The sequence below is a fragment of the Lagenorhynchus albirostris genome, chromosome 1 (genome assembly GCF_949774975.1).
Source record: "Lagenorhynchus albirostris chromosome 1, mLagAlb1.1, whole genome shotgun sequence".
Taxonomy (NCBI): Eukaryota; Metazoa; Chordata; class Mammalia; order Artiodactyla; family Delphinidae; genus Lagenorhynchus; species Lagenorhynchus albirostris.
The window spans coordinates 85,287,198-85,310,768 of record NC_083095.1 but is presented as its reverse complement, the minus strand read 5'-3'; the positions used below and the strand labels follow the sequence as shown (position 1 = coordinate 85,310,768).

The 23,571-nt window shown below is 37.1% G+C and overlaps 1 protein-coding gene across 4 annotated transcripts in view; it reads right to left on the bottom strand.

The window, feature by feature from the left end:
* MGA (MAX dimerization protein MGA) overlaps positions 1-23,571 on the bottom strand; it is an 87,840-nt gene that overhangs the window by 32,938 nt on the left and 31,331 nt on the right. For all 4 annotated transcript variants that reach the window (XM_060147921.1, XM_060147932.1, XM_060147942.1 and 1 more), the window contains exons 5-8: positions 20,029-20,160; positions 19,708-19,812; positions 17,641-18,302; positions 16,147-16,492 (exon numbers count right to left, since the gene is read on the bottom strand). In XM_060147921.1, coding sequence (XP_060003904.1) covers positions 16,147-16,492; positions 17,641-18,302; positions 19,708-19,812; positions 20,029-20,160 — 1,245 coding nt within the window. The remainder of the gene's footprint in view (positions 1-16,146; positions 16,493-17,640; positions 18,303-19,707; positions 19,813-20,028; positions 20,161-23,571) is intronic.

Here is a 23,571-nt window from a genome sequence, read left to right as displayed (position 1 = left end):
CAAAAGCAATGAAACCTGACTGAGATGAAATCATACTATCAACAAGTTCTACAGAAAGGAAAATATGCATTGATCATTTAACCAAATTAAATGGAGGATCTAGGTTAATAGGCTGCTGGCTTTATTCTTAAAGCAAACTGCCCAATCCCATCAAGAAGACAGAGAAGCAAACCTTGTTTTTTGAATTTCAATAGTCAGTGCTCTGAGAGGATATAGCTGATTCTGAACCAAAGACCCAAAATCTATGCCTAAAGTCACATAAAATGTGACTACGCAGCAACTGACACTTAATCAGACACTTAATCTTTTATAACAAAGCAGTATCCAAACCGCTACCTGATTTCATAAGAAGTACACCTGCTCTGAACATTAAGACCCAACTAGTAAAGAACAATTTTGCCCCGAAGTCTCCTAAGGCTAACATCATTCAGAGCATAACCACAAAATACTGAATAAAGGCTTAAAATAGGGAGGAAAAAACCTTCAGAGCTAGAATGTGATTGGGCCAATTAATTAGCTACTTAGCAGTCTCTGTTAACCAACTTTTATAACTTAGCTTATTTATCACATAATTCACAAAGGCTGGTTAAACCCTAGTATTCATTCATGTATTCAAATATTTAAATGTTCACTATGTATCAGACTTTGTAGATACAGTAATGAACAAAACTGACAAAAACCCCTGCCTTTATGGAGCTTACATTTAAATTGGAGGGAAGAGGGTAAGGCAGGCAATAAACAAGACAAATAATGAAAATATGTTGGATTTTGATAAGTGCTTACGAGAAAAAAACAAAGCAGAGAGAAGTAAACAGTATGTTTAGGGAGTATGTATTTTGAGGGGGAGTGTTGCAATTTTGAAAAGGGTAACCAGGGAGACTTCCCTGGCAGTCCAGTGATTAAGACTTTGCCTTCCAATGCAGGGGGTGCAGGTTCAATCCCTGGTCAGGGAACTATGATCCCACATGCCTCATGGCCCAAAAAAAACCCAAAACATAAAACAGAAGCAATACTGTAACAAATAAAGACTTAAAAAAAAAAAGGTCCACATCAAAAAAAAAAAAACTCTTAAAAGTAGTAATAACAATAATAAAAGGGTAACCAGGGATGACCTTACAATGAAGGTGGTGTATATAGAGCCTCTACCACTCATTTGGTTAAAGCTTTATTGTCTAGTTTTACAAATTATTTCACACACATATTAATTCTACTACAAAAATAAAAGCCTTCAGACAGGTCAAGTACTATTGTCTTACCTCCCTTAATCATGTTTCAACGATTTTCTAAGCCTCCATAAACTAATGATTATAGTAAGTAAAGAACCTTTCTCATCTTTTTTTCTTTTGAAAATAATAACTCCTAAATATACAATACTTCAGAAGAAACCCTCTTAAAATGTCTGAAAACGTCCTAATTCCTCATAGAGAATCAAAGACAACTCTAAAGTTTCAATTGTGGATAAGAGGGAAAATGGTGGTTCCAATAAATAGGAGAGTTCACAAAACCTACTGAATTGAGTTCTGTTTAGGACATGTAAGATGGGAGTGACAGCAACATAGCCAAGTAGGGTAAGCAATAAAAATTAGGACTGTCATTGGCAGAGACTACACCTGAAGCCATGAAAATGGACAGCTCCACACAAGGGCCAAAACAACAGTCCACTTCCTCACACTACATTAGCCCGCTGTCCACTTGATTCCTTTACACAGCCTGGAATACAAGATAGAGCACTTCTCTGCTCCCCTCACAATACACTAGAGATACTCGTACCCCTTCATCTGAAACCCAGATAAAGGGAGCTACTAGCAAAGGCGGGATAAGGGGAGAACCAGAGTAGCATATATTCACAGAAACCTGTTTCAAGAAAGAATTAATATCCCCTCATTTCTATTCAAATGACTTCTAAAATACACTATCTTCCCGAGGTTCCCTAGCGTTATCACTCTGTCTTCTGAGTTCTCGATAAGACTTTTGTTCATGACACTTAAAACACATGGCACTTTTGTTATTGTGGCACTTAAAATTACCATAAATATATATCTACATGATTACCATATACCTGTTTCATCAAACTGACAGTAACCTTTTACAGATGGACTTAGAAACTAATTATCTATATTTTAACTCCTCTCACTCCTAGCAGTGCCCAACACACTTGCTCCATAAATGAAGTGTTAGACATGCAAGTCCGAGAAAACTGCTGTGCTAATAATCAGCATACTATATTCATCTCCCTCTTATTTTGAAGACATTTTCAACTTTTTTTTTTTTTTTTTTTTTTCCCCTGTACGTGGGCCTCTCATTGTTGTGGCCTCTCCCGTTGCAGAGCACAGGCTCCAGACGTGCAGGCTCAGCAGCCATGGCTCATGGGCCTAGCCGCTCCAAGGCATGTGGGATCTTCCCGGACCGGGGCACGAACCCGTGTCCCCTGCATTGGCAGGCAGACTCTCAACCACTGCGCCACCAGGGAAGCCCCATTTTCAACCTTTTTATTGTGAAATATAATACCCATAAAGTGCAGAAACAATGTATATACACCTTAATACATATTAACAAATATATTGTACAACCATGTAAACACTCTACAGATTAAGAAATGAAATACTGCCATAAACCCCAGAAGCCTTTGCATGCTTTTCTCAGTCATAATCCTTCCCACAAGGGACTCACTTAAATGACAGCCACCTCCCTGCTTTCCTTTTTTAACACCAAACATCACACCTAAACATCATAGCTTAATTTTGCCTGCTTTTGGACTATACTACAAAGCTATAGTAATCAAGACAGTATGGTACTGGCACAAAAACAGAAATATAGATCAATGGAACATGATAGAAAGCCCAGATATAAATTCACACACATATGGTCACCTTATTTTGAAAAAGGAGGCAAAAATATACAATGGAGAAAAGCCTCTTCAATAAGTGGTGCTGGGAAAACTGGACAGCTACATGTAAAAGAATGAAATTAGAACACTCCCTAACACCATACACAAAAATAAACTCAAAATGGATTAAAGACCTAAATGTAAGGCCAGACACTATAAAACTCTCAGAGGAAAACATAGGTAGAACACTCTTATGACATAAATCACAGCAAGATCCTTTTTGACTCGCCTCCTAGAGAAATGGAAATAAAAACAAAAATAAACAGATGGGACCTAATGAAACTTAAAAGCTTTTTCACAGCAAAGGAAAACATAAACAAGATGAAAAGACAACCCTCAGAATGGGAGAAAATGTTTGCAAATAAAGCAACTGACTAAGGATTAATCTCCAAAATTTACAAGCAGCTCATGCAGCTCAATATCAAAAAAACAAACAACCCAATCCAAAAATGGGCAGAAGACCTAAATAGACATTTCTCCAAAGAAGACATACAGATTGCCAACAAACACATGAAAAGGATGCTCAACATCACTAATCATTAGAGAAATACAAATCAAAACTACAATGAGGTATCACCTCATACCAGTCAGACCGGCCATCATCAAAAAATCTACAAACAATAAATGCTGGAGAGGGTGTGGAGAAAAGGGAACCCTCTTGCACTGTTGGTGGGAATGTAAATTGATACAGCCACTATGGAAAACAGTATGGAGGTTCCTTAAAAAACTAAAAATAGAACTACCATATGACCCAGCAATCCCACTACTGGGCATATACCCTGAGAAAACCATAATTCAAAAAGAGTCATGTACCAAAATGTTCACTGCAGCTCTATTTACAATAGCCAGGACATGGAAGCAACCTAAGTGTCCATCAACAGGTGAATGGATAAAGAAGATGTGGCACATATATACAATGGAATATTACTCAGCCATAAAAAGAAACGAAACTGAGTAATTTGTAGTGAGGTGGATGGACCTAAAGTCTGCCACACAGAGTGAAGTAAGTCAGAAAGAGAAAAATACTGTATGCTAACACATATATATGGAATCTAAAAAAAAAAAGGTTCTGAAGAACCTAGGAGCAGGACAGGAATAAAGACGCAGACGTAGAGAATGGACTTGAGGACACGGGGAGGGGGAAGGGTAAGCTGGGACGAAGTGAGAGAGTGGCATGGACATAAATACACTACCAAATGTAAAACAGATAGCTAGTGGGAAGCAGCCGCATAGTACAGGGAGATCAGCTCAGTGCTTTGTGACCACCTAGAGGGATGGGATAGGGAGGGTGGGAGGGAGACGCAAGAGGGAGGAGATATGGGGATATATGTATATGTATAGCTGATTCACTTTGTTATAAAGCAGAAACTAATGCACCATTGTAAAGCAATTATACTCCAATAAAGATGTTAAAAAATATAATAATAATAATAATTTTGCCTACTTTTGAAACCTTTAAAGCATGATTACAGAGATGTGTTCTTTGCGTAGCTTTTTTCTTCTCACACACATATCTGTAAAATGCATCTACATGCTGTTGAACATAATTCATTTATATTTACTGTGGTATACTACTCCACTGATTATTCATACTATTATTTATTAATTCTACTGCTATTAGGTATCTGGGTTTGTTTTCAGATTTTAGTTACTCTGCGTCATGGTGCCATAAACATTGTTGTAGACCGCAGTTCTGCTGGTTACTTAGGAGTCAAACTGCTAGATCAAGGGCATGTGAATCACCAATTTCAGTAGGTACTGTCAAACTACTTTCCAAAGTGGTTATACCAATTTACATTCCCATTAGCAGTGCATGAGAGTTCCCATTTATCAAGAGTTGATATTATCAGAGGATTTTTGTTATAACCATTCTGGCAGGCATGTAGTGGAATCTTGCTGTGGATGTAGTTTGCATTTCCAATTATAAATGAGATGTTCAACATCCCTCCTGGCTATTTCTAGGTCCTTGCATTTTCATATAAATTTTGGAATCAGCTTTTCAAGCTTCACATAAAAAGCTGTCAAGATTTTGATTAGGATTGCAATGAAATTACAGATGAAAAAGAGAAGGAGCACCATTACAATATTCAATTTTGCTTGCTAACAGCTTTTTGGTTTTTTTGGTTTTTTGCTTTTTAATTTAAGAATGGATATTGAGAGGTTTCTGGGAAGATGGTGGAGTAGGCAGCACCGCATATATAACTCCAAATCTGAACAACAACTGTACTGACAGAATCTGTCTGATGTATTCTGAAACTCTGGAATCTGCTGAAGGCTTACAACTTCCAGGGGAAGACCTGGACAGTAAATTTTGTGTTCAATTTCAGCTCTTGGCACAATAGCAGCTACCCATTCTTCTTCCCTCCTGTCACCTGGCAGGCAGCTGGGCATGTGTTCCTGGAGCAGCTTACACACAGTGGGAGCCAGGGTGAGCAGAAAGGACCTTGGCTTCCAAATATCAGGGATCTCGGTTCTGACTGCTGCTTCTGGCAACAGAGGTGCAGACAAAGAGGCAGGAAGCCACTGCTGCTGAAGCTCCTCACACTATTGCAAGGCGTTACCCCTTTGTCTTAAGTAACTTCCAGGGGATTTAAATGGACAGCACCCTTTTCTCCTCTTCATTTTTCACTTTTTCCCCTTTTTGGGAGCCAGACACTAAAGACTAGAACACTAAAAAAACAAAAAACAAAACAGAACAAAAAAACCAAAACCCTGCATGTATGAGGAAAATCAGAAAGTGACTATGCATGCCCAATGAAAGGCTCAGAAAAGACCTGAGAATACCTTAAGTTTACACCTCAGGCGGATCCTTGGCAAAAAGACAGCCTACAACAATCAAAAAAACAAATAACAAAACAAACAAACACAAAACCCTGAGGAAGGAGAATCTGATTTCCAGAGTTACCACATTATTAGACTGAAATGTCCACAAAACATCACAAGGTGAACACACAAGTGTTCCACAAAACATCACAAGGCATACAAAGAAACAAGAAAGTATGGCCAATTCAAAGGAAAAAAATAAATCAACAAACTGTCCCTGAAAAGGACCTAATGACAGATATACCAAAGACTTTAAAAACAACTGTCTTAAAGATACTCAAAAAAATAAAGGAAGATGTGGAGAACGTCAAGAAAACAATGTGTAAGTAAAATGGAAATACTGATAAAGAGACATAAAACCTGAAGGAAACCAAAAAGCAATCCTGGAGCTGGAAAGTACAGTAACTAAAATGAAAAATTAGCTAGAGGGATTCAAAGACAGATTTGAACAGGCAAAAGAAAGAATAAGTGAACTTGAAGATCGGACAATGCAAATCATGGAGTCTAAGGAACAGGAATAAAAGAGATTAAAGACAAGTGAACAGAGCCTAAGGACCTGTGTGATACCATCAAGTGGACCAATATAGGCATCACAGGCATTCCAGAGAGAGAAGAGAAAAAGAAATGGGCAGAGAGAACATCTGAAGAAATAACAGTTGAAAACTTTCAAACTTCAAGGAAAGACATGAATATAAACATCCAGAAAGCCCAACAAATTCCAAGATGAACTCACAGAGACCCACACTGAGACACATTATAATCAAACTTTCAAAAGAGAAAGACAAGCAGCAAGAGAGAAACGCATCATCACAAGGGATCCTCAATAGAAATATGAGATTACTCATCTGAAACTTTGGAAGCCACCAGACAGTGAGCTGATCTATTCAAATTGCTAAAATCCTGTATGTGGCAAAACTGTTCTTCAATAGTGAGGGAGAAATTAAGAAATTCTCAGATAAACAAAAGCTGAGGTAGTTCATGACCATTAAACCTGCCTGCAAAAAATATTCAAGGGAGTTCTGCAAGGTGAAATGAAAGGACACTAGACAATAATTCAAACATATGGAAAAATAAAGATCTCACTACAGGTAAATACATGGGCAATTATAAAAGCCAGTATTATTGTAACAATGGTTTGTAACTGCACTTTCCATTTTCTACAGGATTTGAGAGAGTAATACATTTAAAGGGAAAAAATCATTACTATGAAAGTTAGTATTACTGTATTTTTAGTTTATAACTCCAAATATTGTTTTCTACATAATTTAAGAATTAAGGCACTGGGCTTCCCTGGTGGCGCAGTGGTTGAGAGTCCGCCTGCCGATGCAGGGGACACGGGTTCGTGCCCTGGTCCAGGAAGATCCCACATGCCGCTGAGCCTGCGCGTCCGGAGCCTGTTGCTCCGCAACGGGATAGGCCACAACAGTGAGAGGCCCGCGTATCGCAAAAAAAAAAAAAAAAAAAAAAAAAGAATTAAGGCACTTAAAAAAATTATTTATGTTTTTGAGCACACAATGTATAAATATGTAATACTGTGACATCAACAACCAAAAGGTATGGAAACATAGCTATAAAGGAGAAGAGTTTTTCTATGTTATTCAAGTTAAGTTGGTATAAATTCAAATTAGAATGTTATATAACTTCAGGATGGTAAATGTAACCCCTATGGTAACCACAAAAAAATAGCTATAGAATACCCATAAAGGAAATAAGGAAAAAATTTAAACATTTCACAACAAAATATCAACTAAACACAAAATAATACAGTAATGTAGGAAATGAGGAACTAAAGAGTTTTAAGGCATATAGAAAACAAACAGCACAATGACAGAAGTCCCTCCTTATTATCAATAATTATTTTAAATGTAAATAGATTGAATTCTCCCATCAAAAGAAAGATTGGCAGAATTGATTAAAAAAACGCATGATCCAACTATACCCTCAAGTGTACAAGAGACTCACTTGAGAGCCAAAGATACAAACAGGTTGAAAGTGAAAGGATGGAAAATGATATTCCATCTAATAACTAAAAGAGAACAGTGATGGCTACACCAAGATCAGACAAAGTAAACATTAAATCAAAAAGGTTGCAAGAGACAAAGGACATTATATATTAATAAAAGGTTGAATCCATCCAGAAGAAACTATCACAAACATTTACACACCTAATGACAGACCATCAAAATATGTGATGCAAAAACTAACAGAATTGTATCAGATGGCATCTTCTTCCTTCATAACGCTGTTTCGCCTACATTGAAAATCTGTAGTGTAGTGTAGCAACCTTCATTAATTATGTGAGATAGATCTGGATAACTTGATGCAGTTTCTATATCAGCACTTGCTGCTTCTCCTTGCACTTTTATGTTATTGAGACAGCTTCTTTCCATAAACCTCAAGAACCAAGCACAGCACAGCTAGCTTCAAACTTTTCTTCTGCAGCTTCTTCACCTCTCTCAGCAGCCTTCATAGAATTGAAGAGAGTTAGGGCCTTGCTCTGGATTAGGCTTTGGCTTAAGGGAATGTTGTGACTGGTTTGATATTCTATTCAAACCACTTAAACTTTCTGAATGTCAGCAATAAGACTGTTTCGATTTCTTATTATTCATGTGTTCACTGGAGTAGCATTTTTAATTTCCTTCAAGAACTTTTCCTTTGCATTCACAACTTGGCTAACTGGTGCAAGAGGCCTAGCTTTCAGCCCATCTCAGCTTTTGACATGCCCTCATCACTAAGCTTAATCATTTCCAACTTTGATTTAAAATGAGAAATGTAAGACTCTTCCTTTCACCTGAAAACTTAGATGCCATTGTAGGGTTATTAATCGGCCTAATTTCAATATTGTTGTGTCTCAGAGAATAGGGAGGTCAAGGAGAGGGAGAGAGATGGGAAATAGCCAGTAGCTAGAGTAGTCAGAACACACACAACATTTATTAAATTTGCCATCTTATATCGGTGCAATTCCTAGAGCCTCAAAACAATTACATTAGTAACATCAGAGGTCACTATCAAGGATCACCAAAACAAGTGTAATTATAATGAAAAAGTTTGAAATATTGTGAGAATTACTGAACTACAACACAAAGACATGAAGGGAGCATATGTTGCTGGAAAAAATGGTGCCAACAGACTTGCTGGACGCCAGATTGCCACAAACCTTCAATCTATAAAAACTGCAGTATCTGCAAAGCACAATAAAGCCAAGTGCAATAGAATGAGGTATGTGAATGCCTTTTTCTTTATCCCAATTACATCAGCTTTATAGTAAGTCTTAAAATCAGGTAGTGTAAGTCTATCAACTATGTTCTTTATCAAAGTTGTTTATTAAAGGACTATTCTAAGTCCTTTGTTTTCCATATAAATTTTAGAAACAACTCGCCAATTTCTACCAGAAGAAGCCTGTTGAGGTTTTGATTGGAACAGCATCAAATTTATAAATCAATCTGAGGACAACTGTATCTTACCAACAGAGTCCTCTGATGCATGAAAACTGTGTACCTCTCCATTTACTTAGATCTTTTAAAGTGCTCTAAGCACTTTTTAGTATAAAGTGGGTTTTTTTGGCAACTTATCCTTAAGCATTTCATTTCTTTGTATGTTCTTTAAATGGTATTTTTAACTCCAATGTCCAGTTGTTCATTGGTATATATACAAATACACTGTATACTGATATTGTTGTATGCTGTAACCTCACTAAACTTACAGTCCTAGTAGCTTTTTTGTAGATTCCCTAGAATTTCCCTATCTATGAAAAAGCCAATTTTATTGCTTCCTTTCCAACCTGGATGCATTTTCTTTTTCATGCCTTACTGCACTGGCTAGAATGTATGATGTTAAACAGACATGATGAAAGAGGACAATATTCCTCACTCCTAATCTCTGGGGAAAAGCACTCAGCACCATTAGTACGTTGGCTGTAGAGGTGTTTTTTGTTTTTTGTTTGCGTTATAATATTTATTTATTTATTTGGTTGTGACTGGTCTTAGTTGCGGCTCACGGGTTCCTTAGTTGCGGCACTTGGGTTCCTTAGTTGTGGCATGCGAACTCTTACTTGCGGCATGCATGTGGGATCTAGTTCCCTGACCAGGGATCAAAACCAGGCCCCCTACATTGGGAGTGCAAAATCTTATCCACTGCGCCACCAGGGATGTCCCTGTAGAGTTTTTTATAGATGCTCCTTATCAGGTTGAGGAAGTCTCCTTCTATTCCTAGGGCGCTTAAGAACTTTTACCAGAAATGGATTTTGTCAATTTTTCAAAATATCTATTGAAATTATCAAATGGCATTTTTAAAAAAGTCTGTTACGGTAACGGTGAACTACAGTGATTATTTTCAGGTGTTAAATTAACCCTGCAGACCTGCAATAAACCCCACTAGGCCATGATGTACTTATCCTTCAAATATACTCTTGGATTTGATTTGCTAAATTTTCATTTATAATTTATATATATATATATATATATATTCATTCCTCAGGGATATTACTCTACAGTTCTATTGTAATGTCTTTTTCTAGTTTGAGTATCAGGGTAATGCTGGCCTCACAGAATAAAACCATTTTACGGAAGTGTTTGTGTAGACTCGATATTATTTCTTCCTTAAACAGTTTTGTAGAATTAAGCGTGAAGACATCTGGAACTGGTGTCATTATTGTGGGAGTTTTCACTACAAGTTCACAGGTACAGGGCTAAGCAATTATTTATTTCTTCTTAAGTGAGTCTGGTAGCTTTGTATCTTTCAAAAATTTGTTCATTTCATCTAAATTGTCCAACTTATTGGCATAAAATTGTTCCTAATATTTCCTTATTATCCTTTTAAAGTCTGCAGTAATATTACTTCTCATTCCTGATACTGGTAATTTTTGTGTTCTTTTTTCCTAATCAGTTTCCTACAGATATCAATTTTATTCATCTCTTTACATAAAGTTAACTCGTAGGTATACATCTCAAACAAAATTCTAAGTGGGCTGAGAAAGGAGGAACACCAGACTTGTAATCCTTTGTCATGGTACAACCCGCAGCAGCTAAGCACAGTGCTTTTATATCAATACCACCTGCAGTATTTTTAGGCAAATGCAAGAGTAAACAGGTGATAAGAGTGAAGGCCAAATTTCAGAAATTGTATCTTACACAGTAGAAAAAACACAAAGGCTTGGAAAACTTGGGTTCAAATCCCTACCGCTCACTTAACAGCAATGTGACCTTGAGGAAGAAGTCACTTAAACGCTCTAAGCACTCGGTTAGTGTATTTGTAAAATGGAGAAACCTCCTTATCACAAAAGGCTGCAAGATTTAAATGACATACCCTTATACAGTGCTCTTCACAAAGACTGTCTAATAACGTTAATATCCCTCTGTTCACATCAATGGATTAATGGGCCACTAATGGCAGAACAATTTTTAAGTCTATTACAATGACAAAAAAAGCTATCATCAAATGCCTAGATTTCATGCATCAAAAACAATAATTTTTAATTTATACATTAACTACAGAATAAATACACAAACACGAAAAAATTCAAGCTGTACAAAATGACACAAAAATGAAAGGCAAGTCTTCCACCATACCCAGTGTCACAGTCCCCACAACTGACTACTTGCAACCATTTGTGTTTAGTTTTGGTGGTTACCTCAATAACCCTAAATCAAACACTTTCCCCTCAACTCCATGATTTAGCAGTGGCTAAGGACTCAAGTGTGATGAAAGATAAGGAAATTAGCATCCTAAACTTACTCCACTTTTCATCTTCTGCCAGCTATAGAGCTACTTTCACATTGTCATGGTTTATAGCACTGACTTCTGTTCTAAAATTCTATTTGGAACTTTAGCAATTTGTATATGCCAATTCTAAAAATCAAAATACCAATACATTTGCTTACAAAATTATGCTTATGTGATCAATCCTTGTAGAATCAACTAATGTGACTGACCCCTTAGAGGAAGAAAATGTAATTCTATACCACTAAATTTGTTGAAACTGTCCAACAGATTCTCTTTTCTTATACTCTTAATTGCTCAAAATTTTACCAAAAATTGTATTGGTTCATAGTTGGACCATAATTTTCCTGTACAAATTTTTTCCTTCCAGTGTTCTTGTTTTTTTTTTAATTGATGAAGGTGGCATGAATCTTCACCTAAACGTTAATCATCCAGGTTCTTAACCATGTCATTTCTTAAAATAAACCTAATATTCTCTTAAAGATAGTCTTCTAAGCATCTTTTGATTTTCTACTTTAGCTTTTTTTTTTTTTTTGCGGTACGCGGGTCTCTCTCGTTGCGGAGCACAGGCTCTGGATGCGCAGGCTCAACGGCCATGGCTCATGGGCCCAGCCACTCCGCGGCATGTGGGATCTTCCCGGACCGGGGCACGAACCCGTGTCCCCTGCATTGGCAGGCGGACTCTCAACCACTGCGCCACCAGGGAAGCCCTGATTTTCTACTTTAAATTAGACTACTTGCTTTCTAGTCTTGCTTTGTAGTTGTCATCCTAAGATTGTTTTCTCCCCCTCTTGAGCTGGGTCCACAATTCACTAGATGTTATCTCATGCTTCTTGAATTTTTTGTTTTCCATTTTCTGGAGCACAACCTCAAGAAATTCACCAGGAGACTGCAAGAGATCAACTTCCTACATCTTGATTGTATGTTTTAATATATCTCTATCTCATGCATAATTATAAATTATGATTTATAATTTGTCCAAGAATGCTAGGTTAAAAATTCATCCAATCCCCACTTGACTCTCATTTTTTTTTTGGGGGGGGGTGCTTAGTCGGGTCCTAGTTGCATCACACAGGATCTTTCATTGCAGTGCGCAGGCTCCTCGCTGTGGCACGTGGGCTTCTCTCTAGTTGTGGTGCGTGAGCTCCAGAGCGAGTGGGCTCTGTAGTTGTGGCGCACGGGCTTCCAGTTGCCCCAAGGCATACAGGATCCTCCCCGACGAGGGACTGAACCTGCATCCCCTGCATTGGAAGGCGAATGCTCAACCACTGGACCATTAGGGAAGTCCCTAGACTCTGATTTTAGAAACAATGATGCAAACGTCCAGTGTTACTTTGATATCAAACTGATTCTAAATCCTTCCTAGGAAAAGTGCCTTCTCTTTAAAAGAGTTCAGGATATCTTCTTCACCCTCAATGCTCTGAAACGTCAGAAGATTGTGTCTAGATAGAGTCACCTTAAAATTATTTCTGCCTGGTATTCAGTGGGCCCTTTAAATCAGAAGTGTCATGTCCTTCAGCTCCGAGACATTTTCTACCATCATTTCTTTTTTTTTGGGGGGGGGCCATGCTGCACATCATGCAGGATCTTAGTTCCCTGACCAGGGATCAAACCCTCGCCCCCCGCAGTGGAAGCACGGAGTCTTAACCACTGGACCGCCAGGGAAGTGCCTCCACCATCATTTCTTTGAGTAATTTCTCTCTTCCATTTCTCTCCTCACTTTCCCCAACTCCTTTAAATCCCAGCAATTTTTTTTCTCGTTTTCCTCCTATCTTTTTGCAAAACATACTGATAAATTTCTTCAACTTCTTCCAGTTTTTGTATTTATTTTTGTTTGTTTGTTTTCGGTCTCAGCAACATTTCTGTCTCCAAGAACTCTTCGCTATTTCTACTCCTTTTACAGAGCAATCATAACACAAATATCTTCCCTCCTTTCCTCACTGTCCCCTAACAGTACAAGAAAATTAACAGCTCCTAGAGTAGAGTAGACCATGTCTTTCAGTAAGGACTATACCAGTGAGAAAACCCAAATATACTATGTTAATTGGCTGCCTTCTGGAGTTTAACTCTGATTAAGACACAGGGTAAAGACTCTACCAAGAAAGCAAAGTAATAAACCTAACAGATACACAGTATTCCTACTGCTGTGGCTTTTGTAACTTATTTCTGTTGCTTTGAAATGGAGAAGTGTTGCTGAAAGTGCAGGATGGGAATAAACTCAATAAGGAGATATGGATAAAACTAAATTAATAATTTTGTATTATATTTCATTTTAAACCTTTTAAATCATATTTACAGAAAGATCATTTACGTATATGAAGGTAGTACCTTATTTAAACACTGAAATACCAATTAAAACAGCCTGGCGCTGGTCACAAAATGGACAGCAGAAACCAAAAACAGACCCAAACATTGGTATATTTTAATTTCCTGTATCACAGGTGACATTTTAAACCAGTAGGGAAAGTATTTATTCTCAACAAGTGATGGTACAACTAGCTAGCCATTTGGGGGAAAAATGAAGCTCTACGACAAATCTCACATCAAATAAATTCCAGATATATTAACAATTTAATTTTTTAAGCCCATTTATTAATCTAAATATTTTTAAATCTTGAGGATAGAGAAAGACTTTCTAAAGAACCAAAACCTTAAAAAGAAGAGACTGCCAGATTTAACCATCTCTGATTTCCCTTTGTCAGGGGAGATGGGAAGACCTTTGAACAAAATTAAAATATAAATTACAAAATTACAACCTGGAAAAAAATAAAACTCTTGGAAATATATGGGGGAAAAAACAAAGCCACTCCAATAAAAGTTAGCAAAGAATTTTAAAAAGCAATTTATAGAACAAAGTTTATGACAAATGGTCAATAAACCTATCACTGAAGGAATATAAATTTAAGACAAGACATCAATTTCTGCCTATTAGTTTGAATATCCAATGTTAAGAATATAAAAGTGGGCTTCCCTGGTGGCACAGTGGTTAAGAATCTGCCTGACAATGCAGGGGACACGGGTTTGAGCCCTGGTCTGGGAAGATCCCACATGCCACGGAGCAACTAAGCCCGTGCACTGCAACTACTGAGCCTGTGCTCTAGAGCCCACGAGCCACAATTACTGAGCCCAGGCACATCTACTAAAGCCCACATGCTCTAGAGCCTGTTCTCTGCAACAAGAGAAGCCACCGCAATGAGAAGCCCGCGCACTGCAACAAAGAGGAGCCCCCGCTCGCTGCAACTAGAAGAAAGCCCGCGCGTAGCAAAGATGACCCAACACAGCCAGGAAAAAAAAGAAAAAAAAAAAAAGAATATAGAAGTGGCACTATCCAACTACTGGTAAATGTGTAGTTGGTATAATTCTAGCAACATTTATAAATGTTTAGAAAGCACTCACTGTCACAGCAATTCCACTTTTAATAGCCTATAATGAACATGGATGTTCATCACCGTACTGTTTGAAAACCCATAAAGGTTAAATGTCCAGCCAAAAGGACTGTAATAATATGAAGGTATTAAAACTAAAATTGTAATATAGAGCTGCACTTGTTAATATGGAAAGCAGAATATGACTTTATGATATGAAATTTCTATAAGTTACCACATACACAGTAGTTCCATTTCTATAAAAATATATACATAGGCACACAAGTGGATTAACAGAAAATCTTGGAAGAATATACGTAAAAATATTAATTATCTAATCTAACTGAAGTAAGTACATGGCAAGCAATTAACAAATGTAAATATAAACTGCCAAAAATGGAATATTAATCCTCTAATAAACTAAGAAGCAAGGAACTCTTCAATTACATGGTAAAATTATAGTCAGTCTATTTAAACAAAATAAAAAGATATAATAGGAAGGAAAAAAAGTCAAAAATGAAATATGTAACTTGAATCTATATAACATTATACCAAAAAGGAAAAATAAGCTTTTCAAAAGAGTACGTAATGCTCAACTCAGTTATGCCCTTATTCTGTCCCCAAATCTCCAAGCAACTGATGAGTGGCTCAAACCATGACCAGAAGGTCTTTCTGCAAACTTCTTCCTTTAGAAAATAAAATGACGTGTGCTGGCTGACTTGATTGTGGTAATTATTTCACAAAGTATACATATGTCAAATTACAATGTTGTACACTTTAAGTATGTGCAATTTGTCAATTATACCTAAATTCAGCTTGGGGGAAAAAAAGAAAATGATGGATTACCATGATCATCTGTATATTCAAAGAACATGGGGATGTGAAGTGAGGGAGTGGGGGCAAGACACGGAAAAAAAGATGAAGCCTCAAAGGCATTCTGAAAATCCAAATAAGAGAATGATTCAAATTTAGCACAAAAAAGCTATCTTCAAGAGAAAATTTCAATTTAAAAAAAGGCATGCGTGAACAGTTTTGTGTATGTCGCACGTGCCATATAGAAAGAGCATTTTAAGGATAATAAGAAATTCTTATGAGATCACTGATTAGGATTAAAGTAAGTAATATTAGAAATACGTTTTCAAATAACCATACTTTTCCTCTTTTCTCTTTTTTTTTTTTGGCCACACCGTGTGGCATGAGGGATCTTAGTTCCCCAACCAGGGATTGAACCTGTGCCCCCTGCCTTGGGAGCAAAGAGTCTTAACCACTGAACCACCGGGTAAGTCCTGAAATAACCATACTTTTCTTAAAAAAAAAAAAACTATACTATTTTAACTCTCAATCAATACTCACTGTATTCTAGCTTCTTTCTCTTCTTTTTCTCTTTCAATTGTTCTTCCTCCTCCCTGACTCCCTCTTCTTCTTCTCTTTGCTCCTCGCCCAAATTATCGTAAAATACTGGATCACGATGAGCAGTCTTCCTCTGGAAATGCTTAGTTTTGGATCCCCCTTTAACAAGTACAACTTTTCTTTTCAAACAAGTGCAGCCAAACATGCAGTCTGGTCGGCGGCAGTGAGCAGGCTGGCGCTTCTCCAAAGCTAGACTTGAACATACACAACCCAATCGACAGAAGTCATTGTTGCATGGAGGGGCTCGTTTCCTTATGATCGTGTGGATGGGTTTAGTTTTGAGAGATGCCTAAAGTTAAAGTAGAATATTATAAATCTACTAAATCATCCCCTAACAACTTACAGTCATATACTGGTCTGCCTTCTCCAACTCTGAGCACTCAGTACTAACAGTACAAGATTAGTGCAGATTCAAAGGACAAATCATGAATATAAACAGAACTCTAAGCAATCTCCCATTCTAATGCATAGCACTGACAAGAAAGAGAATATTTTAATTCATTATGAGCCAAAATATCAACAAGGATAAATGTATTCTCAATAGAAATCATGCATAATGTTCTCTATAGCAAGGGTTGACAAACTTAAGGCCCATGGGCCAAATCCTAACTAAAGTTTCATTGGAACACAGCCAGGTTCACTCATTTACATAACATCTATGGCATTAGAGTAGCAGAGCTGAGTAAGCAACAGAGACTGTATGGTCTGCAAAGCCTAAAATATTTACTATCTGCCCCTTTACATAAATAGTTTACTGACCCCTGCTCTATGATAATTAATAAAAAGAGAACATTATAATACATGCATAAAAGTCTTTAGGAATGATCGATTATAAAGGACACAATCTGTATTTTGTCCCAACATCTGATCATCTTCAGCTCTAGAATTTAGTCACAGAATTTAAAAAATGGAAAATACAGAAATTTCATGACAAAAAAATTACCCACGTGCTGCTGTATCATTTCACATGCACTGAGGCTGCTAACACAGGTGAATCAACAATTAATGAAATTTTCTTAATATAAAATTTTATGAAAGACAAAAACTTTTTCTCTGTAGGTTTATAATTTGGGGGATTTTTCTGGGATTTAATACCATCTAAGCAGAGTTTTTAAAGCTGTTTTAACAAAATCAGTAAATGTACTTGACCACATGCTGGAGAATGAAATTAGGAAAGTTCAGAATGGCCAGCTGCCTTTACACAGGAGAGGGACAATTCAAAAGCACAATTGTACAGTCTCCCTCTGCTGGCAGGAGGAATCTACACATGGTGTCTAGTTGATAAAGAAGAACAAACGTGGAAGACATTTCCTTAGTTGTCACTAAGGTAACTAAAAGCCCCATCCTCCTGCCAAAAAGCCCCATTCCCATTTCTCCTGACTACCTAATTCTCTCTAGCCAAGACTAATATGCTTCTGGAAAACAACAGATACTTACTTGAGCCGTAAGCAGAGTTGTTAAGGATACATCTGCTCGCTCTTCAGTGATATAGGTCCTTGGTTTTCCTTCCCAAAGTGCACAGTCTTCCAGATCCATTAGCTTCACTTGAGATTTAGACAATCCTGGAGGGCGAGTTCCCTGTTGCTGCTGCTGCTGCTGTTGGTGTGCCTGCCGCAAACTAATCTGCTTTGGAAATGTATTTTCATCTAAAGTTGGCACAACCAAGTTATTCACCCGATTTTCTGAGATGGTGGTTGAAGAATTCTTGGTAACCTTATCTCCTGGAATAGTATGACTATGTTTCTGCTTTGGTGAAACAGGGTATGGTAAAATGGATTTATAAGATGATTTAGTTCGGCCACTGAAAGGTGCCTGTTTGTTTTGAGACTTTGCCTTTCGAGAGACAGAGGGTACAGAATGAGGCTTCAAAGAGTAAGAGGTAGAAGGGGAAATGGTAGATTGCTTCTTCAGTACACTATCAAGTGTTCGAACATAGCTGGTACTCTTGGTGGGAAGCTGGTATACCACAGGAGATGTGGGAGCATTAGAAGAGAAACCCATGCTTGTTTCCATCAGCTTGCCTTCATTTTCCAAGTACTCATCCAGCTTATCACTGCAGAAAGCAGAACGGTTTTTCAACGAACCTTCTGAATTTCCACCTAGAAATAAAGAGACACAGATACTTAAATCCAGGACAGATCTTTATATATATAGAAAAATATACTTTAAAAGGCCAGGAGCAGGGGCTTCCCTGGTGGCGCAGTGGTTAAGAATCCGCCTGCCAATGCAGGGGACATGGGTTTGATCCCTGTTCCGGGAAGATCCCACATGTCACGGGGCAACTAAGCCCATGCGCCACAACTACTGAGCCTGTGCTCTAGAGCCCACGAGCCACAACTACTGAGCCCACGTGCCACAGCTACTGAAGCCCGCGCGTCTAGACCCCATGCTCTGCAACAAGAGAAGCCACCACAATGAGAAGCCCGCGCACCAGAACGAAGAGCAGCCCCCGCTCCCTGCAACTACAGAAAGCCTGCGTGCAGCAACGAAGACCCAACGCAGCCAAAAATTAATTAATTAATTAAATTTAAAAAAGAAAAGGCCAGGAGCATTAATTTATAAGCTACTAAATCTTCCAAACTATCCCTCCTCGGAAGTAAGGAAAAATATAAAGCCAAATAAAGACACTGAATGTCATATACTAATTATATTAAAGTCCATTATCTAAAATTATCTTATTATATATATTTAACATTAATTTTGCAAAGTGCTAACAATAGTGATAATTAACACTAAGAGTCGACAACCTCTTAGGACCTTAGTATAGAGATGAGACATAAGTAAAAACATAAACGCAAAAAATATACTTAAATTTGACCTCAACAGAACACTAAGAGGTTACTTAAGGGATTGCAATACCTGAATCCTGACACAAAACACAAGGGAAGAGGATAAGGCACCAAAAAAGGAGTATAAAATTTAGTTTTTATGGAACAAGAAAAAGCAAGTTTAGTAGAAAGACAAGCATTACACTATGATAACACTACGAAGATTCAAAGATGAGAAGATTCAAAGATGAGAAAAACTATATTGGACAAATGGTAAATTTATCTGGCTAGAGTGTAACTGCAAACAAGTGTAATGGGAAAGGAAAAGCACTAAGAAAGGAGACCAATAAGCATACAGTCAAAATTTAGATTTTAGATTAGATTTAGAAGTTTATTTTGAAGTACTACAATGCTATTGGGAATCACCATACAGCTCTGAAGTACACAGTTCTGAAATAATGCTTGAGAATGATGCTTTTTATAACTGTAGGAACCAAAAGGAAGTGCACTTTGAAAAGGCTGCAAGGATTATTTAAGCCTGATATGGTTAGTGACTGAACCCCAGGATGGGGACTATGGGACACAGAAAATGAACAAAAACAGCCAAGACAATTATTTTCAGTATATTTTAAAGCATGGAAAGGAGATAAAGAAAAACAACCAAGGCTTACTTTTAATAAAAGTCTTTGGCCACATGTTTCAGAATGTATTTATAAATTTTTAAAAAGCTGATTACCTTCATTCCTAGATGCAGAAGCACTATGAAACTTTCCCCTCCATCCCTTGATCTTGGTGAAGTCATTAGTCTTCCCTGTCCTAGAAACAAAGGGAAATCCAGCATCTATAAAAGAAAAAGTAAAAAAGATGATCAAAATTCTAGCAAGCCAATATTTAATATCTAATTAGCCACTAAAATTTCATCTAAAATGTATAAATCATCATTAAGACTCATCACTAGATAAAAGATCTACATTAGAGTACCCTATATGTCTGTAACAATGGTAGCATTTTATTTTTATCACAAATTTGTTTGACTTTACAAACGCTACGCACTCACCAGGTGAGGCAGGGTTGGTTCCTGTAAGGTTCCAGAATGGAAAGCTAGTGGCTGGAGCCAAAGGTAGCTGTACTCCCAAGTATTTAAGATCAATACTCATTGCTGGATCCACTGAATTCAATTTTAAGCCAACTACAAGAAAAAAGGACCACAAATCATTTTGGTTTTTTTTAATCTTTGGTTGGGGGGTGGGGTGGGGTGAGGTAGGGGGATAATAGAGATCAAGAAAAAGTGGAGAACAGAAATGATGAAATAAAAATTGGAAGTGACAGATTTTAAGGTGGTCTCATGATCCTCACCTCCTGGGTATTACATATTTGCATATTCCTCCCCTTCCCTTCTTGAGTGTGGGTGAGACCTGTGATTTGCTTCTGATGGAATGTAGCAAAAGGGGCAGGATGTACATACATGATTATGTGTATGTGATAATATAGGAGTAAGTATATCACCCATCCTGCTAGAGCTACAAGGATATAAATTCTGCCAACAATCTGAGGGAAACTGGAAGCAGATCCCTCGCCAGTCAAGCCTTTGATGAGGAACCAGGTCTGACATCTTGATTGCAGCCTTGTGAGACCCTAAGAAGAGGACCCAGTTAAGCCATGCCCAAACACCTGACCCACAGAACTTTGAGACAGTAAATGTGTTGTTTTAAGGTGCTAAGTTTGTGGTAATTTGTTAAGCAACAATAGATAACTAATACATAAACATAGCAGAATTCAGATCTTTTGTACTTTAACGCTTTGTAGCCGAGAGATTTCCTAGGACCTCTAATACAAACTTGCCATAGTCTGTGCTTCTGGCCTAATTAAGGCTACTAATTCTTTAGTTATTATTACTGATATTTATGGTTAATGGAGCCTATAAATACTGTGGCTTATTTGTAGGTTAAGAGGCAATCTTTTGCGAAAACATTTATTTTACGTATCTTTTTTTTTTTTTGGTTAACCTTTTACATCTAAGATTTGTCTATGTTGACACATTTATCTCTGCATGATTTATTTTCACTGTTGTACACTATTCCAGATTATGAATTACTCCAATTTATTAACCATTCTCCTCTTAGTGAGAATTGTTTCCTATTTTAAACTATTACAAACAACGCTGCAGTATAACTGTACATCTTGTACAAGAATGTACATCACACACATGAACATGTATGAAAGCTTCTCTAGTGCATTGAGCTTTTCCTTATGGCATTTACCCAAGAGCAGAATTGCTATGTAATGGGATATGTTCATCTTCAATTTACTGGATACTGTGTTTGACATATATGTGGCTGCCCAAAATATTCTGAGAACCTTTCCTATAGCTATTACTCTCCCACATTATAACCCCCACCTCTTCAAGGAAGAGGTGTTAAAACACAGATGCAGCCATAAAAGGCTTCAATTTAGAAGAGAGCACCATGAGGAAAGGAATACTGTGCAGAATTGTATTAATGAGAGTGACAGTGTTTGGCCAAGTTAAGAACTTTTAGAGGTAAGAGTAACCAACATCCTAGCTGTAGTATACTGTGTTCAGTGTCCATATTGAAAATGGTGGTAATTGCCCAATGTTGTGAGATTGCTGGTATGAGCTCTTGGGGAATGTAATTTGGGCATTTTTGCTTTTCTCTGCCTCTCTGTAAGTCATCTGATATTCTTTAATAAATTCGTATTCTATTTCACCTATAGAGTGTATTCTCATGTTTGTGATTAAGAATTCTAACTGACACACCTAGTTATTCTGAATCCTTATGTAATGGCATATAAGAAAACAATGATTACATAACAAACTGGGATAAACATGAGGCTGCTTATGGCTGGAGGCAACCAGTTCTACGGTTATTAATTTCCCTTGGTCTTGCCTGGCCACTCTGAGGAGATCAGTGTCTCAAGAGCATACCTGTCACACAATCATGGATAACCACATGCAACACTGCTCTAGTTGGGAAGCTGTTCACTAGATTGCCAAATTACTCTCCATTTATACTCCCTTCAATAGTGTAAGAGTTCTTGTTGATCCACATCCTCTCCAACATTTTATATCACTGGACTTTTAAAACTGTCCCAATCTTACTGGTATAAATTTATATCCTATTGTTCTTAAATTTGCATTTTTTCTGTTACCAGTGACAATCTTCTAATTTGGATTTCCTTGTTTGTGAATTACTGGCTTCATATTATTGAGCAAGAAAGTATTTAACTTAAATTTTAACAAAACTGAAACCAAAAGGAATTCAAAGCATCAACTACCGTAGTAATAACTACTAAAAGTCATAGGTACAGGTTTCCAATAAAAAGCTTACATAGTACTGGTTTCCTAAAAGATGAAGACACTAGGCAGGTTACAAGCCACAAGTTCTTAAGGCTAATTTGTATATCCTCCACATAAATTAGTTTGTAATTCTAGTTCTTTAAAATAAATATCATTTTATCATGTTTATTTTAATCACATGTGATTAAAATTAACATCAATAAAATATTATTTCCTCATGTTTCAATCAACTGGGGAGAAAATAATATGAGTCAAAACAAGTGGTTTCTAATCTTGTCTTTGGGCTAAACTTCTCTTAGCTTCTGCTTCCTCATCAGTGAAATAATACCAATCCAAAAAATAATATCAATCCACCACACTGAGTTTCATGTTTTAAGAAGTAACCGTGCCTTCTCTTTGAAATGCTCTGTCATATAGATGATGATAGAGATAAAAGACATTTCCCAGACCTCAAGGAGCTTTTGTGTTATGTTTTCCCAACTGATTCATTAGTAGTTACAATAGGATAAAATACTGTAAGAGGTAAAACAAATGATACTTGAAAAACCCAAGGCAATCTGGTAAAACTTTACAGAGAGTGTAATTCTTAAATTAGAATAAGTAGGAATTAACTAGGAAAGGCAGAGAGGCAGAGTAGAGTGAAACCAGAAAGCAAAATATTGCAGAAATGCAAGTGAAACAGAATCCTAAACAAAGGATAAACTGAGATACTGTAGTGCCTTGAAAAGAGAAAAGTACTCTATTATTATTATAGACAAAAACTGCCAGAACAGCTGCCTACAGAGAAAGAAGGAATTAAGTCGTTAAAAGTGTACCCATACAGCCAAATAGGTAGACAATCAAATTTAGAGACTGTTTCCCCTACATATCTTCTTGTCTGCATTTACTTATACTTTGAACTGCCACCTTCCCCCAAAAGTGATACCAAGTGATCCTAAAAACATCAACAAAAAGACCAAATTTATTTTAAATATACTTACAATTTTTTAAAGCCCTAAAAGTTGAGAGGTCAATGGCACATGGACACTGCTCAAAGTAATTCCCAATTTAGCTTACCTGCACATCTTGAAATGTTTGCCCTTCAAGAAAATCCTTCCCTGAATAATAGATATTTGAGACTCAGACTCAGTCGGTTTCATATGAATGATAATAACTTTATCTTGCAAAAATAAGATAGTTATATAATTCTTAGCACATCCCCCAAAAAGCATAAAACCCTTTCCACATGGTAGTTTAAACTAATTCATACTTCTGAATGCTTTTGCCTTTTCACCATATTAGGAG